The 23,033-nt window shown below is 34.6% G+C and overlaps 2 protein-coding genes across 4 annotated transcripts; both read left to right on the plus strand.

Moving 5' to 3' along the window:
* Nucleotides 1-2,109: 2,109 nt before the first annotated feature.
* On the plus strand, nucleotides 2,110-11,782 carry LOC104236572 (uncharacterized). Of its 3 annotated transcripts, none has more exons than XM_009790521.2 (16): nucleotides 2,110-2,492; nucleotides 4,054-4,654; nucleotides 5,472-5,601; nucleotides 5,694-5,895; nucleotides 6,038-6,124; nucleotides 6,217-6,276; nucleotides 6,371-6,457; nucleotides 7,994-8,065; nucleotides 8,146-8,201; nucleotides 8,626-8,711; nucleotides 9,007-9,097; nucleotides 9,182-9,339; nucleotides 9,464-9,555; nucleotides 10,317-10,391; nucleotides 10,818-10,891; nucleotides 11,392-11,782. In XM_009790521.2, the coding sequence occupies exons 2-16, from the start codon at nucleotides 4,096-4,098 to the stop codon at nucleotides 11,465-11,467; spliced, it is 1,905 nt and encodes a 634-aa protein (XP_009788823.1). In that variant the 5' UTR covers nucleotides 2,110-2,492; nucleotides 4,054-4,095; the 3' UTR covers nucleotides 11,468-11,782. The 3 variants fall into 3 exon arrangements, with proteins under 3 accessions (XP_009788823.1, XP_070012016.1, XP_070012015.1); XM_070155915.1 differs by having other exon boundaries at nucleotides 5,832-5,895; XM_070155914.1 differs by having other exon boundaries at nucleotides 2,141-2,463.
* A 5,949-nt stretch (nucleotides 11,783-17,731) lies between these two features.
* LOC104236581 (uncharacterized) lies at nucleotides 17,732-18,502 on the plus strand. The gene has a single exon (XM_009790537.1). It carries the CDS (start codon nucleotides 17,732-17,734, stop codon nucleotides 18,500-18,502), a length of 771 nt encoding a protein of 256 aa, XP_009788839.1.
* Nucleotides 18,503-23,033: the final 4,531 nt, after the last annotated feature.

Below are 23,033 nucleotides of genomic sequence, written 5' to 3' on the forward strand. Positions count from 1 at the left end.
AGTTTGCATTCTCAATGCTTATCATAAGTCACATTCTCTTCAAGGAATGGATCATAATCAGCGACGTGCTTTATTATTTTCATACCAATTTGATGGTAAGCATTGCCTTCACATTTTGAAGGACTATTTTGAGAACCCTTATTGTTCTCCTTTTATAATCATAGTGATGATTATTATTATTTTGATATTTGGAACGCCCACGTTCATTGTTCAACCACTTGTCTTCATTGAAACTTATTATGCATTTCTATCACATTCACTTCAAGAATGGAGCATATCAAGTGGGACATTTTTCATGCCTTTTCATGAAAAATATATTATTTTTCTTTAGTCATCATTATATCATTAATATGGTACATTGGAACTCAAACCCAATGTCTTACCAATATAAAGGCATGTTAGGCCATAATAAATTGGGACTCAAACCTAACTCTCATCATTATGGAGCATCATGACTTGATCCCGATGTCTTATCCCCAATCAATGGCATAATAGACTAAACAATATTGAGATTCATTCTCAAGCCTTAATTTCAATCACATGCCAAGAAAGTTATACACAACTAATTTGCAACTTAGCAAATCAAATTTGCTTTCTTAAATAAGTGTACAAATCTCAAATCAGCGTAAAGCTTTATTAATTATTTGTAGCATCTATATGAAATACAATCGTTTGTAGTCAGAATATTTCTTCTAAATTCTATTAGAGTTTAAAAGGATCATAAAATCATTGTCATAATATTTATTGAGTCTCTCTCAAAAATATTGTTGTTTTCGGGGTATACCCTACCTATTGGATTTGATTTAACGCCATGACTTTCCTTCACTCAATTCAACCAAGCAATTAGTGAATAAATTTATCAAAAGTACACCATATAGGTAACAACACATATATAGTACTAATACATAAATTCAGCATTTATATTACCTGAAAAGTGACATTATAGGTAACAACTTACCAGTTGTAGCTTGTGCATCATTCATATAAAATACTTAAAAATGGTAAGTCAGTAGCAAGCATCAAGTAGGTCATGGATACTCAAAAATACCTCTTCTAGTAGTCATACTAATCATTGTTTGCTTTCAAATGATACGACCATAAATTATGAAGTATACTTTTCCAAACTTCAAAGAAGTAATTAATCAACCTAGATAAAGATGTGAAGTATTTCTTGTTTTCTTCAAGATGATTTATGCTTTTAATCAGTATGACCAATTTTATTTTATTTTTTATTCCTTTTTTTGGTACTATATGCAAGTGTAAAAATCCAAAAGAAAAAAAAATCATCCAAGTAAAAGAAAATGTTAAAAGCGGCAGAACAAATTGAAGATAGTTAACACATAAATATGCATAAGACAATTTATATAAAATATTCTTGGTTACCATGACATGCATCATATCAACAATTAACTGCTACTATTATTTTAACATATAGAACTTCGAAAAATTTATTTCATTCATGTGATATAAAAGATGTAATATTAATATGTGCTTATGCAATACAGGTGTAGTACGAAGTTGTGTGCATATGAGATTTTAAAGGAATGACAAGTATAAGATAATCATACTTTCTTACATTTCATTACTTACCATATGTAGTTTCTCTTTACATTTAACCATGTGATGATATGTATGGCTTCTAATTGTAATCTTTGTGGATGTAGGAAATTTTTTGTAGATATATATATACACACACAATTGGTTAGAGACTCGTGTTGATAACGTGTTATGAAATAAAAGCAATTTAGTAAAACATGAACAAGAAATAAAGACAATTTAGTAAAACATGAACAAGAAATAGAGATAGAGAGAAAGGAAAAGATTTTCTTCTTAAATTGTGTGTATTTTCCTATCTATTACAAAGCTTTTATATAGGATGAAAAGTGAAGAAAATATATCATGAAATATGTCATGGAACATAGAAAATATGTCATTGAATATGTCATTAACCATTTGAGAGAAAAATAGAGCAGACATCCACCGTATTTTAATTTTTATCAATAACAGTTTCTATTTTATGACAGTAGACCCAATTATTATTAGCTTGAAACAGAGAGTAAATATTAAAATCAATAATATTAATAGAACAAAAATTAGAAGAAGAAAAAAATTAAAAGAATTGCCCATCGCCATTGCTTTTCTGTTCCCCAAAAAAGAATCCAAATTAGTCCTCCTCTTCAATATTCACCCCCTTTTCTTCCCCCAAATCCCAATTGCAGAGTGAGTCACTGAACTCGCCAAATTGACAACTCCATAGCAAATTCAATAGCCCCTATAGTCTACTAGCCCGTGATTCTCTTTCAGAAAATTCAGTTTAACCCATTTATAGCATTTTACAGTTGGAATTACCATTTAGCCACTAGCAGCTGGGGCACAAAACAGCTCCTGTAGAAGAGGAAGATTTCAGAATTATACTCCAGTGAGCGTGAAACAAGAATCTGACTGAGCCAATTTTCTCAACAGGTCTTAGAAGTTTGGAGCTCCTTATTGAGGTCCCAACATTTCTGTTTTAATTCGATTATTCAATTGATTGCTTTTTTCGTTTGTGGATATTTTATTTTGGATTTAGAAGTTTTCATCTGTGTTTGGTGATCCTGGCTGAAATATATATCTTTTGGGGACATCTTAAAGCTTGTGTCATTGCTATTCAGGTTTCATGCATGGCGTTCATGTGAAGCTTTGGACTCTCTTTTTCTTTTCTTTAATAAGATAATCAAATAGAATTGGCTAGTAGAAAGCTTAAAGATACTTCAATAGAAGGTCTAGAAGGTTTATAGTGTGATTTATTATCCATGACCAGTGGCAGAACCAGGAATTCCGTACAAGGGGATCCAGGAAAACAATAAAATGTCACATATGGGATTTGAACCTGTGATCTAAAGCAATTGTTAAACCCCCTTTGCCACATCACTAGACTTTTTCCTTCTATCAAAAGGATTCAATAATTTATTAAAAAAGGGCAGCCTACCTTGACGTAAGCGTCAGTGCCTAATTCTACGGTTCGAACATGGAGACAACTCTACCGTGGCTCCAAGGCTCCCCTTCAACAAATTATATATAACCTAAAAAGTCATTTTTGTCCTATTTGCACATGTAATTATTCAGTTCACTCCACTTAGCTCCGCCACTGTCCATGATGCTGAAGGGTTTTAGGCCCAAGTTTACATAGGTTGAAGTTTGCATCTCGAATTGCCTAGAAGTTTAAGCTATTCTTATGGTTAAGAGCTATGCATTTACCTCTGAAAAGCTTGTCTTTTTACCCTCCCTTGCACCATATTTTTCTTGTATTGACCAAGTACATTGAGTAATAGAACTAAAATAATTGCTAAGTGACTTTTGTGTTGAGTGATGATGATCATAACTGTTTTACCATAATTATTAATGTATTTCTAGAACATGAGCTTGACATTCAGAGTAAAATGTTGCATCTGCTTAAGCAATTTTGTTTGTAGTGCATTGTCTTCAGCAACATATGGCACCTAATATATTGTATTTAAGTGATGATTTTCTATTTAACTGTTCCCTCCTTATTGTTCATTGTCCTTTCAATTTAGTTTCTCATATTACTCATGAGGACACTTTATATCCAGTCAGAAGGTTTTAGGTAACTTTTGGAAGTGGGATATGTGCAATACAAATTCCATTTCATGAATTAAGAATGCCGAACGATTGCTCTGCAATAAATTTTGATTATATTTTACTCTGAATTTTGACTTTATAGGACTTGCTAGTGCATTCATAAAATATCGTTGGTTTGTGCGGAAGGTTTATAAAATATTATAATCTCAAGCTAATTGGTTTCTCTTTCTTCCTCATCCCCCCTTGTTTTCTTTCTTATTTTACCTAATGGGGACTGCAGAGCCTGATCTGTCAGTAAATAGAGATACACAATAGGCACACGCTTAGGCTCCAGAATTCTGAACCTGAACACAGAGAAGACAATTCATAATGCTCTTGGATGTGTGATTCACTGTTCAACTTTTTATGCTTAATGCTGTTGGAGTATTTTGAAATTTAATCAAGTAGATTTATTAGTGTGTATTATGTTCGCAGCCGAGCTGACTGAATCATATTGTGTGTAAATTGTCATGCTGAATGCTACTTCCAACTGGTGGGGGTGGGATGAATTCTACAATGGATGACATGAACTTAATACATCAGGCTCAGAGGCATCATCTTGTAGTGAGAGAGATAGGAGAAGAAATTGATTTGGAAATAGGGCCTGGGGATGATGACCCTTCATTTAGTAATAATACTTTGATTAATGTTCCACCACAAGAATCTGCGGGCGAAGAGCATGATGAGACCAAGCAGATGATGATTCATCAAGCTTCCGGAGTGAACCAGGATTTGTTGAAGACTCAACCAGTGAAAAAGAAAAAGAAGGTTGTTAAAAGATGGAGAGAGGAGTGGGCAGATACATATAAGTGGGCGTATGTTGATGTGAAAGATGGCACAGCAAGGATATTCTGCTCTGTTTGCAGAGAGTATGGTAGGAAGCATAGGAGGAATCCTTATGGAAATGAAGGCAGTCGAAACATGCAGATGAGTGCTCTGGAGGAGCATAATAATAGTTTACTTCACAAAGAAGCTCTTCGCCTCCAAATGGCATCCAAAGATAAGATAGTTGTTGATAAACCTATATATGTTAAAGGTAATTTCCCTTTTCAATTTTTTTTGTTGGCTCTATTCCACCTTATCCTTTACACTTTTGTTTTTATTTTTAAAAATAGTGTGGGACTTCTAAAGCAGTAATTATTTAATTTGTCAACCATTTTCAAGAACATCACTCTTTCCTTCATACCTCCTCTTGCTGTATATTGATGATAGCTTTAGAAGTTCATCAAGTACACATAGTTTAATTTTCCGCCGTATGTAGAAACCGTATTTGTCGTGAATTAGGTTTCAAATTCTTCTTCTTTTTTCCTTGAGGAGTTCATAAATTCCAACCTTACCCCTACTTAAAATTGAAATATATGAGTTTGATGTCAGTAGTAGGAGCAGCTATTTTGTTAATATCTAATCTAAGCAAAAACTTGTAAATCGTCCAACTTAAGTCTTTCCCTAGATCTTATTCTTATTATATCCCGTCGGAAGATTATGCCTTTCACTTTTGCGAAGTTCAGAAGTCTCCAGAACAGGTTAATTTTATCCAGTATGCTTGCATGGGAATGGTGGGCCAAAAATTGGTTTTGATCTTCTATTCCATATTGAGGGATAGAGTTGTAAATTTGTGACTAATGTTTAGAATCACAGGTATATCTTTGTTTAGTTCTTTTGTGCTCTGCTTTATAACACTGAGACAATAACCACCAAAGTCAATTTGTTATCACCTTGAACACGTATATGTGTGTGTATCAGATTGTCATTTCACAAGTCATTCTTGTTTGTTTGTGTAGATGTGGGATTTTGTTCCTAGCGACTAAGATTCTTTTTTGACTTTTTCATTGCTGTTGAAATTCCTAAAAAAGCGCTTATGTCAAAAACGGCTGGATCAATCGTTGAAGCTGCATTAAAAAGGGATCCTCATGAACTAGAGTTCATACAATCTGTTCAAGAAGCGGTTCATGCTTTAGAAAGAGTCATTTCAAAAAACTCAAGGTAAGTTGTCTTGAGAATAAACCATGTGTATGAAAGAGTAATCATTACAACTTCTATTACAACTCTGATAAGAGAATATTTTACTATGTTAGTTACGTAAGCACTATGGAGCGGTTATTAGAACCTGAGCGCACAATTATTTTTCGAGTGCCGTGGGTTGATGATAGGGGTGAGACGCATGTGAACCGTGGTTTTCGGGTTCATTTTAATCAGACTCTAGGTCCATGCAGGGGTGGTCTCCGTTTCCATCCATCAATGAACTTGAGTATTGCCAAATTTCTTAGCTTTGGACAGGTGATCTTCTGCTAATTATCTTACTCTCTTAATTTACATGCAAACACTCGTAATGTGTGTATAATTTCTTTAAAGAGTACAAGCAATGAATTGAGAAAGTTTGCTGCTTCTCATAATGTTTTATTTTGCTCTCATTTGGTAGACTTTGAAAAATGCCTTGTCGCCTTACCGACTTGGGGGTTCTTCAGGTGGAAGTGATTTTGATCCTAAAGGCAAAAGTGATAGTGAGGTATATGTTTATGTTTAACCATGTTGATTTCTAATCACGAATTTATTTTCAAGCGTTAATCTTTCTTCTACTTCCTGCCTACTTCACTGTAGGTCATGCGATTTTGTCAGAGTTTTATGAATGAATTGTATCGTTATTTGGGTCCTGAAAAGGTAGCTAAAGACTAACTTCTATGTCGATTTTACTTTGAGTTTCCTGTCAAATCATATCTTGTTTCTGTAGTTTGATTATTATCTAATCATGTAGGATCTTCCTTCAGAGGAGATGGGTGTTGGTACTCGGGAAATGGGCTTTCTGCATGGACAATATCGGCGACTGGCTGGTCATTCACAGGTGAAGATGGTTAATTTTCTGATATTTCAGATCATCTTATTCTGTTCCTTCCATTTCTTTTTTCTGCACCTAATGTGACCATGGATAAGAATTGTATCAAGACCAGACACACTAACAACCTAACATCCTTAAATGTATTACGAGAATCAAGAGGCTAATAATTCACATATTATATGAGATTTGCTGAATTTCGTAGAGTGACAGCAGAATACAGATCTAAGCTAAATGATCTTGATATTTTAACTCAAAAAAGAGAAAAAAGTAGAAGAGAAGAAAATGCCATCTGATGGATTTCTGAACTGTGTTATTATTGTCATTTTCTGTTGAAGATGAAATGAGGAGGACAAGAGGGGATTCTGTAAATAGCATTATGTCATTTATTTATTTTTAATTTTAATAAGTTAAGGCTGCGTACAATAGACCCTTGTGGTCCAGCCCTTCCCCGGACCCCGTGCATAACGGGAGCTTAGTGCACCGGGCTGCCCTTTTTTAGCATTAGCTTATGTACAAAGCTGCAAAACTAAAAATAAATTCCTGAAAGTATGCCTGTCTCCCTCTTATGATCTCATTGGGCTGAAGGACTAATAGTTCATGGAGAAGGCTCTGCTATTTTCAACAAAAAGCCACTAATTGGCTTTGCTGTTGATCTAATGAGGAGCATCTCTATCAGCTAGTCAATTGAAAATTCTAATGTGCATGCATTTCCCTCGTAAGTCCACAACCACAAGGCACTTGTTGGTATCCTTTTCGAGCTTCTTCGGTAGTTTGGGCAAGTTACTGGAAGCTGTTAAGCAAGTTTTTCAATTGTATGATTTTAGGGCTTCTTTTACACTTGCAAATTTAATTATTACTACTATTGTGCCAATTCTTGTGATTCAATTTTCCATTTAGGTATGTCTCAAAATGTTTGACTCACTTCCAACAATGATAATTCACATCTAAGAATTTTTAAACAATGATTTGATGTACCAATTGATATAAACAGGTAGATTTAACTTATTAAACTCCTTGCTCTAGTTAAACCCTGTCACGTATGGTCTGGGTAAGTATTTTTTTACAAGTATATATATGGAAATTGTTTGGTTGTCCTTGTAATAAGTCAAGATATAGGTAACACTCATGTAGGGGTTTTAGTCCTTTCCTGTAGGGGTTCCTACTCTTCTAGATAAAACATTGCCATCTGTCAAATATTACTATTTTCATTTTATTCTCTTTTTTTTTTTTTGTTTCTACACGTCTTTAACTGACTACGGGGTCATGGTAACACCCGTTTAACAGCTGTGCCAATCATATAAACGAAGCATAATTCTGAAGTGCTTGATGTAGTTTGAGATGTTAAGAATAGATAATTAACAGTTCTTCATGGGTGAACCGCCAGATTTAATGCTTTTGAGCAAGAAGTTTTTTTCCGACCTTTTTCCTTTGAATGTGTTGGATATCATCCAAATGATTATATGCATTCTCCTTTCTGTTCTCTCTCTCTGTTCTTTTTAATTTTATGAATAGTTAAAATGATACATGTTCCATGTTATGCAGGGAAGTTTTACAGGACCTAGAGTAAATTGGTCAGGCTCCAGTCTTCGAACTGAGGCTACTGGCTACGGATTGGTGGAGTCTCTTCTTCTGTTGGTTTAATTTGTCAAATACCTGTCTCATTCCTGCCAACTAATTTCTGTTGCAAACTTTAGGTTTTCTTTGCACAACTTATGCTTGCAGACATGAACAAAGAACTAAAAGGTTTAAGGTACCATCCTTTCCAAATGATGGATTTCCTTCTGTTTGAAATCAGAAATATAAGAGCAAAATAGCCTAGTGTTTGGGGCTTCTTTTACTGATCCTCATGAATGGCAATGTCACTGGATCTGTTTGTTATTATGAGCATCCACCTACATTATGGGCATAGCTGAAAAATGGCAAGCCTGTTAGAAATTCATGGAGATCTCTTTGTCAGAAGACATGAGTGGATAGCATGTAGATATTTATACCGTCCGACATTATAGGTGGCACGTAATTAGGCCATTATAGCCTGACCCCTCCAAGGCATTTAAATTATGAGCTTCGAAACTATTTGCATTGGCAGGTATCAATACCTAGAGAGAGAAAGCTATTTGCTCTTGGTATTTGCGGGTGTTATCAGAAATAATGCTTGTAACGTCCTTTATGTTCAGGTGTGCGGTTAGTGGTTCTGGAAAGATTGCAATGCATGTCCTAGAGAAGCTCATTGCTTACGGGGCCGTTCCCATCACCGTATCTGGTAAACATTCTGATTTCTTTTGAAATCTTTTTCAGCTTGAATGGTGAACTTAGAGGTGTTCTCTAAAAAATCTGTATTCCAATATCAACCAGTACAACCTGCGACCTACCTTCTTTCAATTTCATATTTTGGCTTGGCTTAGAGCTTATCATTTAGGAATTACCGAGAATTCAGTTTATGCTTGTCACAGATGTTCCCTTCCAGAAGGTGAGAGTGATAGTTCATTGCACCACTAATTTGGTGCAGGTACAATATGATACTTAAATTATTAAATTTGCCAATTATGATTTTACAGACTCAAAGGGTTATCTGGTGGATGAAGATGGATTTGATTTCTTAAAGATATCTTTTCTGAGAGAAATCAAAACTCAGCAGAGAAGCTTAAGGTTTGTTTTTTTCTCCATAATAGCTGTGTAGACAAATACCTTTGAGGTTTTGAATAAATGGCGTACTTACAAGTACTTTTGCAGAGATTACTCAAAGACTTATGCTCGCTCAAAGTACTATGATGAAGCTAAGCCTTGGAGTGAAAGGTGTGATGTTGCATTCCCATGTGCCTCACAGAATGAAATTAATCAATCTGATGCCATAAACTTGGTTAACTCTGGTTGTCATATACTTGTAGAAGGTATTGGTCAACCTCCTGTTATCATTGTCACTTGTTTGTTATTATTGTCCAGGATTCCTACCCATATAGTGAGTGGGTAAGTGGCGTTTTTTAACACTTTAACTGTATTCCTGTTCATTTTTAGGCTCCATTATGCCATGTACCGCTGAGGCAGTTGATGTTTTGAGAAAGGCTAATGTCCTAGTTGCTCCTTCTATGGCTGCTGGTGTTGGAGGGGTAGGATCTACTTTCCTCACTAGTCTGTTCATGATAAGTAACTCACTTGTTGAAAATAGCAAACACTACCTGAATTTGCATCGGAAGTCATTATGTATTTCTACTATCTTTTTTGCTTTAGTTCAAAGTAAGCTTATGCTTCTATGTGACAGTAATACTGACTTGGGTCTTCCAACATGGGTAAGATATAATGCTAAAGTAGGTAATTTCAAACTCTAATTTCGACTTGTTGATGGATTATATCAGGAAGGTTAAGGATGAAAGTCTTGGTAACTGTGAAGAAAATGGTGTTCACCTCATGAATGGGAATGAGAGAAGGAAGCAACATTCTCTTCATTCGATCCCAATTTTACTTTTACCCAAGAAATGATTTTGGAGTCTGTCCCGTAGTTAACCGGCTTCCTGCGAGGGCATCTCACACTTTTGATGTCCTATTTAATGCTTGACAAAAGATTCATTTCCAATTTCTCCCACGTTACTTGATTAACTTTTCTTTTGTGATGACTCATTTTTGACATCCCTTTTATGTGATCTGCTTGTGAAGTAATTTTGTGAAGCTTGCGTTAGACATAAGTTTAGCAAGAAAGTTAGTGCAACAAGCATGAAGCACCAATTTGTATCAACATATGTTTTATATCTTGAGATGCTCATAATAACATGGACGAGGTTTCCCATATTTTCTTCTGTTGTGGACTGACCTTTCTGCAACTTCATTGTGTCCATTTTCTTGGATGGATAAAATTTCTGACTATCAATCGCAGGTTGTTGCAGGGGAACTTGAGCTGAAAGAGTGTAATTTAAACTGGTCTCCAGAGGATTTTGAGTCTAAATTACAGGTTAGCACTTAAATCTTGATGCAGAACTGGAGCTTTTATTTTGGGGTTGGGTTGGGGGGGGGGGTAAGGGGGGTAGAGGGGTAGAAGTGTTAGTATGATAAAACTCATCAGTTTGTTTCTGATAATTCAAATATATTTAGTTGGAGCAAGTGCCAATCAAAGCAAATTATTATGCTTTTCCTACTCGTTCTCCAGCCAACAAAAATTAACATGTGCTGGAGTCAGTTGTGAAAGAATATCCTCTTGTTAATCATCTTCATGTAGCATTTTATCATATGCTTATTTTCCGTAAATATTCTGTAAACCAACACTAGTTGTCTCTAGATGAGGTTTTGTATAGTTGCAGGTGTTTCTTTTATCTGTTTTCCATTTTAATGCAAATGTCATCCCTAGTAACAGTGAGGATGGATCTCTTGCTTGCTGCAGGAGGCTATGAAACAGACATACCAGAGAGCCCTAAAAGCGGCAACAGATTTTGGTTATCAAAAGGAAAGTCCAGAGTAAGTCTTTGCCTCAACCTAACACCACAAAAAAAAGTGGGCTTTATGTGCATTCTGATGGATTTAGTAAATAGGCGCTTACAACAATTGTTTCTTTCCGTCTTCTTGAGTCGAGTGTCTATCGGAAACAACTTCTCTACTCCCTCGAGGTAGGGGTAAGGTTTGCGTACACACTACCCTCTCCAGACCCCACTTGTGGGATATTACTGGATTGTTGTTGTTGCGCTTACAACAATTATATTGAACAGTTTGAAGGAAATTGTTCTTGTGCTTTGTTATTATGAATAATGTCTTTTTGTGTTTTTGTTTTTTCTTTCTACATAAAGCATGAAATATTCTTTCTAAAATGCTCTTCAGTTCTTTTCTTAACAAGATTGTTGTTTTTTCCCCTTGAAATGTTCTATTATCCTTTTGGATTTTTGTGATAGACATTGCTCGCGTGGATATTATCTTGTTCAAACGTGCTAGTTTGATTCAATAGGTTGTTATGATATTTGCAGGGCGTTGGTCCATGGAGCAGTGATCTCTGCTTTCCTAACGATTGCCAACGGTATGGTGGACCAAGGATGTGTATAAATTGCAGCTTTTTCTTGATATAGCTAAATATCATATTTAATTACTTTTTATTTGACGTCAAATAAAAAGTATGGTGGACCAGGATCTTATACAGTGCTTGATATTGTAGATGGTGGGAGGAATATATGTTTGTCATTGTAGTGTACATGTATTATGTAGGTGAGTTAATGTCAGAGCTTTGGTAGGATGTACTACATTTCTATGTTAGCTAGGTTTAGTTAGCTGCTGAAATACAAAAAGTAATTGTGAAAGCAAACACTTGGTATTGTGGGGTTGATGGACTTTTAAGTTTTCAGCAAGGAAATCCTTATAACTTGGATGGACTCCAATAAACCTTTCAAAGATAAAAAGGCAAGAGAACACTCTGATAAGTTGGATGCATGCTGTTACACCAAAAAGAAATACACTATTTTTCAGGGGTTTTGATCTGAATATGGATGTATTCTTATACTTTTTCTTGGATTGAATTTATGAATTGCCAAAAAGAAAGCGTGAAACGATATTAAGTTATGATGATGTATGAAGTTTTCATTGTGAAAGCATGCAACAAGATCAAACCTTTTTCTTTTTAATGGAGAAGTTTTATTATTGCACTAAAAACAACTAGACTTTTTTTGAACCTTGGACTTGGAAAATATCTTTTTCTTTTAGGGACAAAAGAAGTTGAAATTTAGAGTTAAGAGCCGCATATATGCTAATAAGTGAAATGTTATCCAATCTAAAAGATGCGCTACTCTTGACATAACCAGAAACTGTAACCTTTGAAATTCAGTTGGCAATAGTTCAAGCATTTGACTTTTAGTTGGGAGAAGTGGAAAAAAGAGTCGCCAAAGTTAACGTTGTTAATACAATGTTTGGTTAATCCTCCTTTCCCACATAAAACTTAACGTTATTTGTGTGATGTTTAGTTTCATTAAGTCTTTACACATAACTAATACTTGAGTAAATTATGCGATAATGTAATATTATTTTATGTGATATAAAAATATGAGGATTACTAATACATGAATAAAACAACTAAATGATAAGAATAATCTTTTATGTAATAACCAATAATTTATTTTGTTAATGTTTAATAATATTTAATAAAATAACCAAATACAATACCAATAAATTCATTACAAATTCTTGCATTACCAATTTTTACATAATTTAAATTCTAAATCAAATGACCCCCAGAATTTTGAAGAAAGTCAAAGCGCACCAAGTGTGTGTAATCTATCTATATCTATATCTATCTATATTGTATTAAAAGTAGGAAGACCTTAACTAAAAAGTTGAATTACATAATTGCCCTTCTAATTAATTCAAATATCATATTAAAGTAAAAATTTATTATTAAATTTGTATGAAGAGATGCAACCTTTCATAGTTAATAGTTACTGATGTTCAACGGTTACTGCTTTATTGAGCCTCAAGGAGGGGAAGACACGATTGTTCATTTTATATTTCCTTTCTATATGTGACAAGAAATGTATTGTGGCATATCTTTCCATGAGGGATACATTGCTATCAAAAAGTGTGTCAATTGATGATTGATGCCTTTGTAGACCATCTTCTCATACAAAGGAGTCTACATAATGCATTTCGAAGATGAGAAATCCTTGCCAATGGAAGGAAAATTATGAAAAGCGTTGACCGCACTCAAACGGTAGTTTTTGACGATATATAAATCTCTGAGATGAGACTCAATAAAAATCGGGTTCTATTATTTTAACTTTATTTTATTATTTAATTATGAATTCCTACCTTTTGTGATTTTTGTTAGTTTTATTTTTTAAAATATTAGGATAGATGATATACTTATGATGATCTTAAAATACATGCTAAATTAATTATTTTTATTTTTTTTAGTTGTTATTGCACGGACAAAAAGCATGGCGTATGTATATATATGTTGCATAATTGCATGCATGGAAACATGTGAAATTCATTTCGAAAATTGTGGGATAATATATTTAATTATAAAAGAACATTAACTCTTAACCAATATCTAAGTGTAAAGAGTATTTACTCTCATGATCTCAAATTGGTGCAAAGATTGTTTATTCTCAAAGTGATTTTGTAGTATAAATATTTTATAGTATAACTATCCTATTTCATTGTTGTCTCTTAATTGAAACTATTAATAATAAAAGAGTTGGCAGTATGAATGGTCTAATCTTCTTGAAAATGCGATCTAATCTAAAAAATAGAATGATAAGAATTATTTGAATTTGAGATGAGATTTTTTTTTATTTCATAAGTTTTTATTTTTAAAAATATTACGTAAAGAAATAAAATGACAATAAACATATTACTACATATATATAATATGTTCAAACAATTAAGAAATTATTTTTCTATGATTAAAATAAAATTTTAAAAATATAAATAACTTTCTAATATAAGTAATTTTACTAATGAAAATTAAAAATTAAATTTGAATCTTAAAGCTAAAAAAAAAAAAAAAATTAACTGCATCTAATACAAAAATAATTATAAGAGAACTCAATATATTTGTAACATAATCTGATAATCATCAAATATATGTATTAATATTTTAGACTAATTCAATTTTACAATTTAAAATAAAGTATGATATTATTCTGGTTAAAGGTAAATAATTAAAATTTATAGTAGAGAAGAGAATGTATTAAAAAAATAGAGATAGTGTGAGGATACTTATACATTAAATTAATTTAAAAATAAATCAATTAAAAAATTAAATTATATTTAAAAATATTACAATAAATTTAAATGATTAAAAAAATTTGAATGCATAAAAATATACCAAATTTCAAGAATAAAACATTTATATTTATTAAAGACTATTAAAAGAATAATAAGCAAGATTTTAGTTAAGATAATAAAAAATTATATGATAGTAAAATAATATTAAATAATAAATAATACAATAACTATAAGAAAAAAATAAAAGAAAAAAGAATTTGCATAAAAATAATGTGATGAATAAGACATATTTAATTTTTAGATAAAAACAAAATAATAGTAAGAAGTTTGTTAAAATAATATGATCTAATGTGCTCAAACAAGACAGATCGCAATATGATAAGTTTAATATTCTTTGATACTGACAGCAAAATAAAGTGCAAGTACTAAAATCAAGTAGTTAGGTTGCTACAAATAAAAAATAAAATAGGTTGTGCACTACGAGATTTGAACAAGAATTTCATATCCTACTTCATAATTAATATCTAATGTTATATAATTTTTATGTGAGAGGTTTATATTTTAAGGTTATTTGCACATGATTCAAATAACCAGCATCACAATTTAACATGATTTGTGTCCGCGCATCGCGCGAGTACTACAACAACAACAACCCAGTATAATCCCACAAGTGGAGTCTGGGGAGGGTAATATGTACGCAGACCTTACCCCTACCCCGAAGGGTAGAGAGGCTGTTTCCAGGAGACCCTCGGCTCAAAAAAAGCCACAGGAGACGATATATTAGTACCATAAAAATGCATAATAAAATAACAGCAATATAAGAGATATGACATACAGAATACGAAATACGAAATAGATGGCTGGTATAGTAAAAACTAGCAGGTAAAGCCCTGCATCAATAGACGACCAATGACATTCTTAGTCCAACTCCTAACTGGCTAGTCTCACTCTATTGTGCTATAGAAATATTCACAACTTTCCCCTAACCTACAACCTTAATGCTCGACCTCCATAATTCCCTGTCAAGGGCCATGTCCTCAGTAATCCTAAGTCGTGCCATGTCATGTCTGATCACCTCTCCCCAATACTTCTTAAGTCGCCCTCTACCTCTCCGCGTGCCCACTACAGCCAGTCGCTCACACTTCCTCACTGGTGCATCAGTGCTCCTCCTCTGAATGTGCCCAAACCATCTGAGTCTTACTTCCCGCATCTTGTCCTCCATGGGGGCCACGCCCGCCTTCTCTCGAATATCTTCATTCCTAATCTTATCCATCCTTGTATGCCCGCACATCCACCTCAACATCCTCATCTCTGCTACTTTCATCTTCTAGATGTGTGAGTTCTTTACCGACCAACATTCAGTTCCATATAACATGGCAGGCCTAACCACTGCTCTATAAAACTTACCTTTTAGTAACGGTGGCACTTTCTTATCACACAAGACTCCCGACGCTAACCTCCACTTCATCCACCTCACCCCTATACGGTGTGTGACATCCTCATCAATCTCCCCGATCCCCTGAATAACCGATCCAAGGTACTTGAAACTACCCCTCTTGGAAATGACTTGAGAGTCAAGCCTCACTTTAACTCCCGCTTCCGTCGGCTCAACCCCAAATTTGCACTCGAGGTATTCCGTCTTCGTCCTGCTCAACTTGAAACCTTTAGACTCAAGAGCATGTCTCCAAATCTCCAGCCTCTCGTTGACGCCGCCTCGTGTCTCGTCAATTAGAATAATGTCATCAGCAAATAGCATGCACCATGGCACATCCCCTTGAATATGATGAGTCAGTGCATCCATCACCAGGGCAAATAGGAATGGGCTGAGCGCAGACCCTTGGTGCAACCCCGTAGTAACTGAAAAGTGTTTAGAGTCGCCTCCTACTGTCCTAACCCTTGGTGCAACCCCGTACTAATACTAGTATATTATAATGAGTAAAACATGTAATGTTAAAATTCAACGTTAAAATTATGGGATCTTCAATGCATTGTTTCCAAATTTTTCCCAAAAGAAATTCCAATTATTTACCGTACATTCTTTCCCATATAATCTTATTTATGACCATTACAATTACCAAATCTTATTGCGATAAATTTAGCTTAAGTCAATGGTTTGTTTGCAATAAAGTTTATTTATTTGAAGTGAACTCTCAAAGTTTGGTATTTGTTCAGTACAAACTTCCATCTGCAAATTATTATTCTTTTCACTACAGATTTAATATTGCATCCAATATAAATTTATGTTCTCTTTGACTCTTTCCAATAGGCTACTTGAATTACTCGGTCACGCAATAGGCTATACTATGTCAAATTATTTTAATTTATTATCTATTTCAAAAAATAATGTTGATCACGGTAGAAAGTAGAAAATCTATCTTATATATCGTTACTATTATACTTATTTTGCTTTCTCTACCTAACCATATTATATTCAGTCAAAATGGCAAGCTAATTAAAATTAACAAAATACTGTGTACCTATTAACAATTTTCTTCTGACTGAGTGATAAAAATATTAGCAATTCGAAGAGGTTCAGTAAAACTAAATAAAAATTTCCGACATAGAAGTGTTTCGGTACTATAATATTAGTCGACGAAGAGGTAATACAATTTTAAATTTTTATTATAATTTTTACTTATTCATATTGCCTTTGTTAATGATATCATTTGTTGGTTAAGTCTTTAACAGTGGAGAAATATCCAAGCAACCCCTTTAAGTACTCATGTGAAAAAGTGAAAGGACTTCTTCAAACCAAATAAGAGTTAATATAGTATTAATGATTAATTAAATCGTGTCAACCCTAATAACACTTCAGTGCACACAAAACTTGAAATAACTTTTACAAACAATACCATAGTAAAGCAATCAGTCGATGACATTTCCACCTAAAAATATTTCAAATAATTTTGTATCCTTGGAAGAGGCGGCAAAATTTAGTGAGCACACTATATTTGGTAATTTTTTATAGCAATTTATGAATTATATTTTACATAATTAATTGATACTTATCACTATTTTTTCAATCTCATAGATTTTAGATGTAATTTTTATTTTATTAACACACAAACCACTTATTGGAAAAGGATAGACTTGGAGAAGAGAGTGCATATGAAAGGTAAACTGAAATTACACGCATAAAAAATAGTTACACACATAAAAAATATTTTGGTGCACTATATAAAATTATCACTTAGTTGAGATACACTTCATTAGATCATAGCTCCTAAAATTAAAATAGTAAAATATCATATTTATAATTAAACTTTAATTGTTAGTTTTCATAAGTTCAAACGATATCCAATCATTTTAACCTCGACAAGGAAATTTACCCTACGACGATCCACATTGACTTTTCACAAATATTTATACTTTTTCTTTCATGTTTAACTATTTACTCAAAATGTTATTTTAATAACACTTATATTATTTTATAAAATTATGTATTAATTACATAGCTCAGCATACACTAGTAACTAAAAATTCAGAGGAATATTACTGAGTTAGAGGTTGGTAGCCGACAAGGACAGTGAGAGAAACTCTTCCTTCTCACTAACTTGCAGAACATCTTCATCTCCTTAATTCATTAGCTATATGGCTACAGATATTAACCACCATATCCCCCCTAAACCACCAGATAAGGACATTCCCACCCAAAAAGAAGAAGTTAAAAGCTTCAAAGAAAAACTGATCGAGGGAATACAACATTCTCAAACCATCACTGAAACCCCTATAATTATGGATACTACAACTAAGGTCCAAGGACCTTTTGCTATGCAAAATTGTCAAATGTTGATAGATGAAAGCACAATTCAACTCTCAGAGGAAGATCAAGCACGGATATATCAGCCCTGGAAATATTCTCTCATTATAAAGCTTATTGGTAAGAAAATCCAACACCATATCCTAAAAAAGAAAATCCAGGAAGCTTGGAAAATTATAGATAATTTCACACTCATCGATTTGGGAGCAGACTACTACATAGTCAAATTTAATTGTGAAGAGCACATGATTAAAGTCCTAAATTCTGGCCCATGGTTCATATTTGGCCATTTCCTCTCCATTCAAAGATGGAAGCCAAACTTCGTGGCAACAGAAGTTAAAAGCTCCCTTACTGCCATTTGGATCCGTCTGTCCCAATTGCCAACTGAGTTCTATGATGGAATCATCTTGGCAAAAATAGGAAATGGCATCAGTAAGTTACTAAAGGTTGATGCGTGCACCTCTTCCACTCTAAGGGGTCGCTATACGCGATTATGCATAGAGCTTCCTCTGGAAGTTCCTGTAATTCCTTTCATCAACATTGGCCATCACAGACAAACCATCCAATATGAGGGGGGAAAATACCCTATGCAAGCAATGTGAAAGATTAGGCCATGTGGCATGGAAATGTCTCTATGCTAAAATACCTCTGACATCAAACCACTCTATGGAAAATACTGTTGCTTCACCCGATGAGATGAACAACGACAAGGTAGTAAATGAGCTAGCATGGCAAACGGTTAAGTTTCCTAAGAAGAAAAGGACCAATGGGAGAAATTCTGAAAGATATCAAAACCCAGGTATCCAAGCAAAATCTTTACATCCAATACCAGGTAAGTATCCCTCCCGTTCCCCTATTACCAAGTATATCCCATTAACACTCAATCAGGAAATGGCAGTAAACCTATAACAAATGATTGCCATTCTTTTCTAGAAAACCTAGTGGACTGCAACAACAAATTTTTCACCTTGGTTAGTCCGCCCACAGAAATAAAAATAAAGGAAAATTATTTACAAAGCCCTAATAATTCTCCTAAGTTAAATGGTGTCATTAACGTGTCCTTACCTAGTTCTTCTAGTAACAACGTGGCTGATATGGAGGTCACCATTAGAAACAACATGCAAACTCTTAGTAACGCTTCTAATCAAAGTATAATAGATAACACGACTACTAATATCAATATTACCCAAAATCCTTTAAACAATCTTTCTGATAAACTTACTCCTAATCCTTTTCTAATTACAAATAACCCCACTAACCGTTGCATGGCAAGAGAACTGACCCCATAACACTTGTCCCGCATGCCCCTACCCCTAGCCAAATGGCCAATAACAGACACCATGTGCCTATCCCTTCTGATGCACCAAATCCCCTTAAAATCTATTCTCTTGCATGCAAAGAAAGCATGCAAATAGATTCATCATTGGCACCCTAGATAGCCAAACTACTACCGAAACCCTTCTATCTCCCTCTATGTAACACACCATAACAAATATAAATCACCCCCTAAACAATCAAAATGCCAAGAATCCCACTAGCTTAAAGAAGGAGGTACAGTCTTGTCCAAATTCTAAGACATCAAAGAGCTCACTCAATAGCAAACCCACCCCCAAATGTGAACAACCCTCAGGGAAACCAAACAGTGTTCTTCATCCAACCACCACTCCCTCAAGATCATCAACCCCTTTCGTGGATAGAACAGGCACTCATGAGTCATGCAATATCATTCAACATGATACTAGATGGCCAAGACACTGTGATAACTACCTAACACAACTTGTCAGCGAGGGAATGCACATGGCCATGAGCAACTATCACAACTATGTATGGTTGAACAATATATTTCAACCTTTGGCACCCAACTTGAATGCTCAGCATGCTCAAGCCATGAGGAACCAGTGGAATCTCCCCCATCACTTCAACCCGCTACAACCCCAGAACATGAACCTGGATCTCCCATTCTTTCCCCCAGGGGAGATTCAAAACTTGAACTCAATATTCATGCCATGGGCAGCAACCCCCCCATTTTCAACAGAACCAAGCCCAAACAGCCCCACCAGCAAACAACCCACCTCCACAAGCAGTGAATTCCAATGTGCAAGAACACGTAGAGCCTCCAGTAGAGAATGTAGAAGAAATCAACTTACTAGGGCGGAAGAGATAATAGAATTCTCAAGTCTAAACGATGTAAAGGTCTATCTCTTCAGGAAATGCAAGAGAAGAGATATGTGTTCAATTGCCCTCCACCATTGTACCAGTTCTCAATGGATATCAGACCCCCTCAGGATCCCACGGTTGGAAGCCATGCAATGATACTAGTTCCTTCCATGAGAAGGAATCTAGTGCTCCAGGTAAGAATGGAGAGCAACCCAATCAACAACCATGTATTAATAATGTATATGCCTGCTAGTGTTATCATTTGGAATATTCGTGGTGGCAACAATGAAAATTTTCGTGTCAACTTTAGGGAGATGGTTGATACTCACAAACCTTGCATGGTTACCTTGTTAGAAACTCGAATGGAAAATCATACAACCCTTCTTAATGATTTTCCCTTCACAAATATGGTCGAAGTGCCAACTGAGGGCCAATCGGGGGGGGGGTATGGTCATCCTGTGGGATGCTAGCATTGTGAAGATGCATGATTTTGTTAGGAGAAATCAAGAAATTCATGCCAACATAGAGGTAACTCCCTTTAACTCTGTTTGGTTATTTTCTTCCGTTTATGTAAGTACTACCCTAAGAAATAGACGTACACTCTGGGAAAATATAGAAAAAATCCATTTAAACAACCCCAAACCTTGGCTTCTTGGGGGATATTTTAACGATATTTTTTGTGCTTGTGACAAATTTGGAGGGAATCCTATAAACTGTAGAAGAAGTAACACACTGTGGAACAGTATCAACAAATGTAACCTCCTACACCTAGGTTATAAAGGTTCTAAATATACTTGGACTAATAATAGAAAAAAATCTAGAGGTCTTATAATGGAAAGATTAGACAGAGTTTTTGTGATTAATGATTGGATTCCTATTTTTCCTAAAGATATGGTCACTCATTTGCCTAGAACACACTCCGACCATAGCCCGTTATTAGTAGCTTTAAATCCTAGTAATATAAATTTCTCCAATAAACCGTTTAGACTAGAGACTATTTGGTGTAGGCATCCGGACTTTATCAACATTGTTAAAAATTGTTGGTCCAACAAGGGACTACCTGAAGCTCAAGCTTCTTTTAAAAACATGGTAGTGGAATGGAAAAACGATACTTTTGGTGACATCTTCAAAAAGAAAAAAATCATACTGGCCCGACTAAATGATATCCAAACCTCCCCCCGCTTACCACAAAAGTTTCTTCCTACAAGACCTTGAATCTAAGCTTCAATTGGAGTTTAATAATATCTTGAAAATGGAGCAAGACTTTTGGAAATTACGAACCAAGAATCTCTTTGTTGAATGATGGAGATGCAAATACAAAGTTCTACCATATTATGGCCTCAAATCGTAAGCGTCGTAGTGCTATCATGTTTTATAAAAACTCCAATGGTGATTGGATAACTAACCCCCCTTCCATCTTAAGCCATACCCTAGACTTCACTAGGAATGCTTTCATGACTTCAAAAACCTCCTCACATAGGAAAGACAACCTAGGGAGTTCTTCAAGACAAAACAAAATTGATCTTGCAAGTCTAGACAAGGCTTTAATAAAAGAGGAAATCATAAATGCAGTTTTTACATTCAAACCCTTTAAAGCACCGGGGCCGGACGGAATACACCCTTTCTTTTATCAAAAATACTGGGGTATCATTCACAACTCAGTAGAGTTTTTTTGTTACTCAAAGTTTGCCTGGTAATATAAATGAGACCTACATTTGCCTAATCCCAAAATTTGCCAATGCAAACAACCTGAAAATTTTTAGGCCAATTGGTCTTTGAAATACGTCCTACAAAATTATTACAAAGATTATTGCAAATAGGATTAAGCCTTTTTTACCCTACCTAATTATCCCTCTCCAATCTAGCTTCATTAAAAATAGGAGAGCTAGTGACAATGCAATTATTGTCCAAGAGATTATGAATAATCTTCGTAAATATAAAAAAACAACCCCTGATATGCTTATTAAAATTGACCTCGAAAAGGTTTTCGATAGGCTAGAGTGGTCTTTTGTCTACAGAACTCTTAGGTTCTATAATTTCCCCCAAAAAATTAGTAAGTTGATTATGCATTGCATCACTACCAACTCTATGGGTATCCTAGTTAACGGGACAACTACTGAATTTTTTAATCCTAGTAGGGGTATCCGCCAAGGTGACCCCCTTTCACCTTATATATTCATCCTTTGCATAGAATTACTATCTAAACTCATCAATTACCAAACAGATATTCTAAATTGGGATCCTATTAAAATCTCTCAAAAAGGCTTGTTTTTTTCTCATGTCCTATTTGCGGATGATATAACTCTAATGGGTAAGGCAAACAAAAAAATTGGTCATTGCATTAAGACTAGTATGAATTTTTTCTGCTCCCAATCAGGTTTATCAATCAACTACACTAAGTCCAAAATTATCCTCCCAAAATTTAGTCCTCCACAAACCTCCTCGTACTTGTCGAACCTTTTTGGAATGAAAGTTACTCATGATTTTGGAAACTACCTAGGCTTCCCAATATTGAACCATAGTCCAAAACCAAGAGATTTCCAATTCGCAATTAACAAGCTCCATAGCAAAATGTCCCATTGGAAATGCTCATTTCTAAATATAGTCGGTCGTGCAACTCTAGCTGCTAGCACTCTAAATTCCATCCCCTCATACTCCATGCAATACACTTATCTTCCTAATAAAATCCTTAAATAAATTGACAAGATTCAAAGGGATTTCATTTGGGGAAGTACTAACACTACTAAAAAACTCCATTTAGTAAATTAGAATCTCGTCACCAAGAGTAAGCAAGAAGGAGACCTTGGTATCCAAAAAACTTCCTCCAAAAATATTGCCCTTCTAACAGATCTTTCATGGAGACTACTACAAAATTCAAACACTCCTTGGACCAAGCTTATCTCCTATAAATATGCTAATAAAAAAACAATCAATACTTCCTCCTTTATTGGCAATCCATCCTTAAGGGATGGAATT

The sequence above is a fragment of the Nicotiana sylvestris genome, chromosome 9, assembly GCF_000393655.2.
Source record: "Nicotiana sylvestris chromosome 9, ASM39365v2, whole genome shotgun sequence".
Taxonomy (NCBI): Eukaryota; Viridiplantae; Streptophyta; class Magnoliopsida; order Solanales; family Solanaceae; genus Nicotiana; species Nicotiana sylvestris.

What these genes read in the sequence shown, in the direction of transcription:
- LOC104236581 (XM_009790537.1), top strand. Translation starts at nt 17,732, where the DNA reads ATGGCTACAGATATTAACCACCATATCCCCCCTAAACCACCAGATAAG.
- LOC104236572 (XM_009790521.2), top strand. Translation starts at nt 4,096, where the DNA reads ATGCTACTTCCAACTGGTGGGGGTGGGATGAATTCTACAATGGATGAC. An exon ending in AAGGCAAAAGTGATAGTGAG is followed by an intron (nt 6,125 to 6,216) that starts GTATATGTTTAT and finishes ACTTCACTGTAG; the next exon opens with GTCATGCGATTTTGTCAGAG. An exon ending in GACTGGCTGGTCATTCACAG is followed by an intron (nt 6,458 to 7,993) that starts GTGAAGATGGTT and finishes CATGTTATGCAG; the next exon opens with GGAAGTTTTACAGGACCTAG.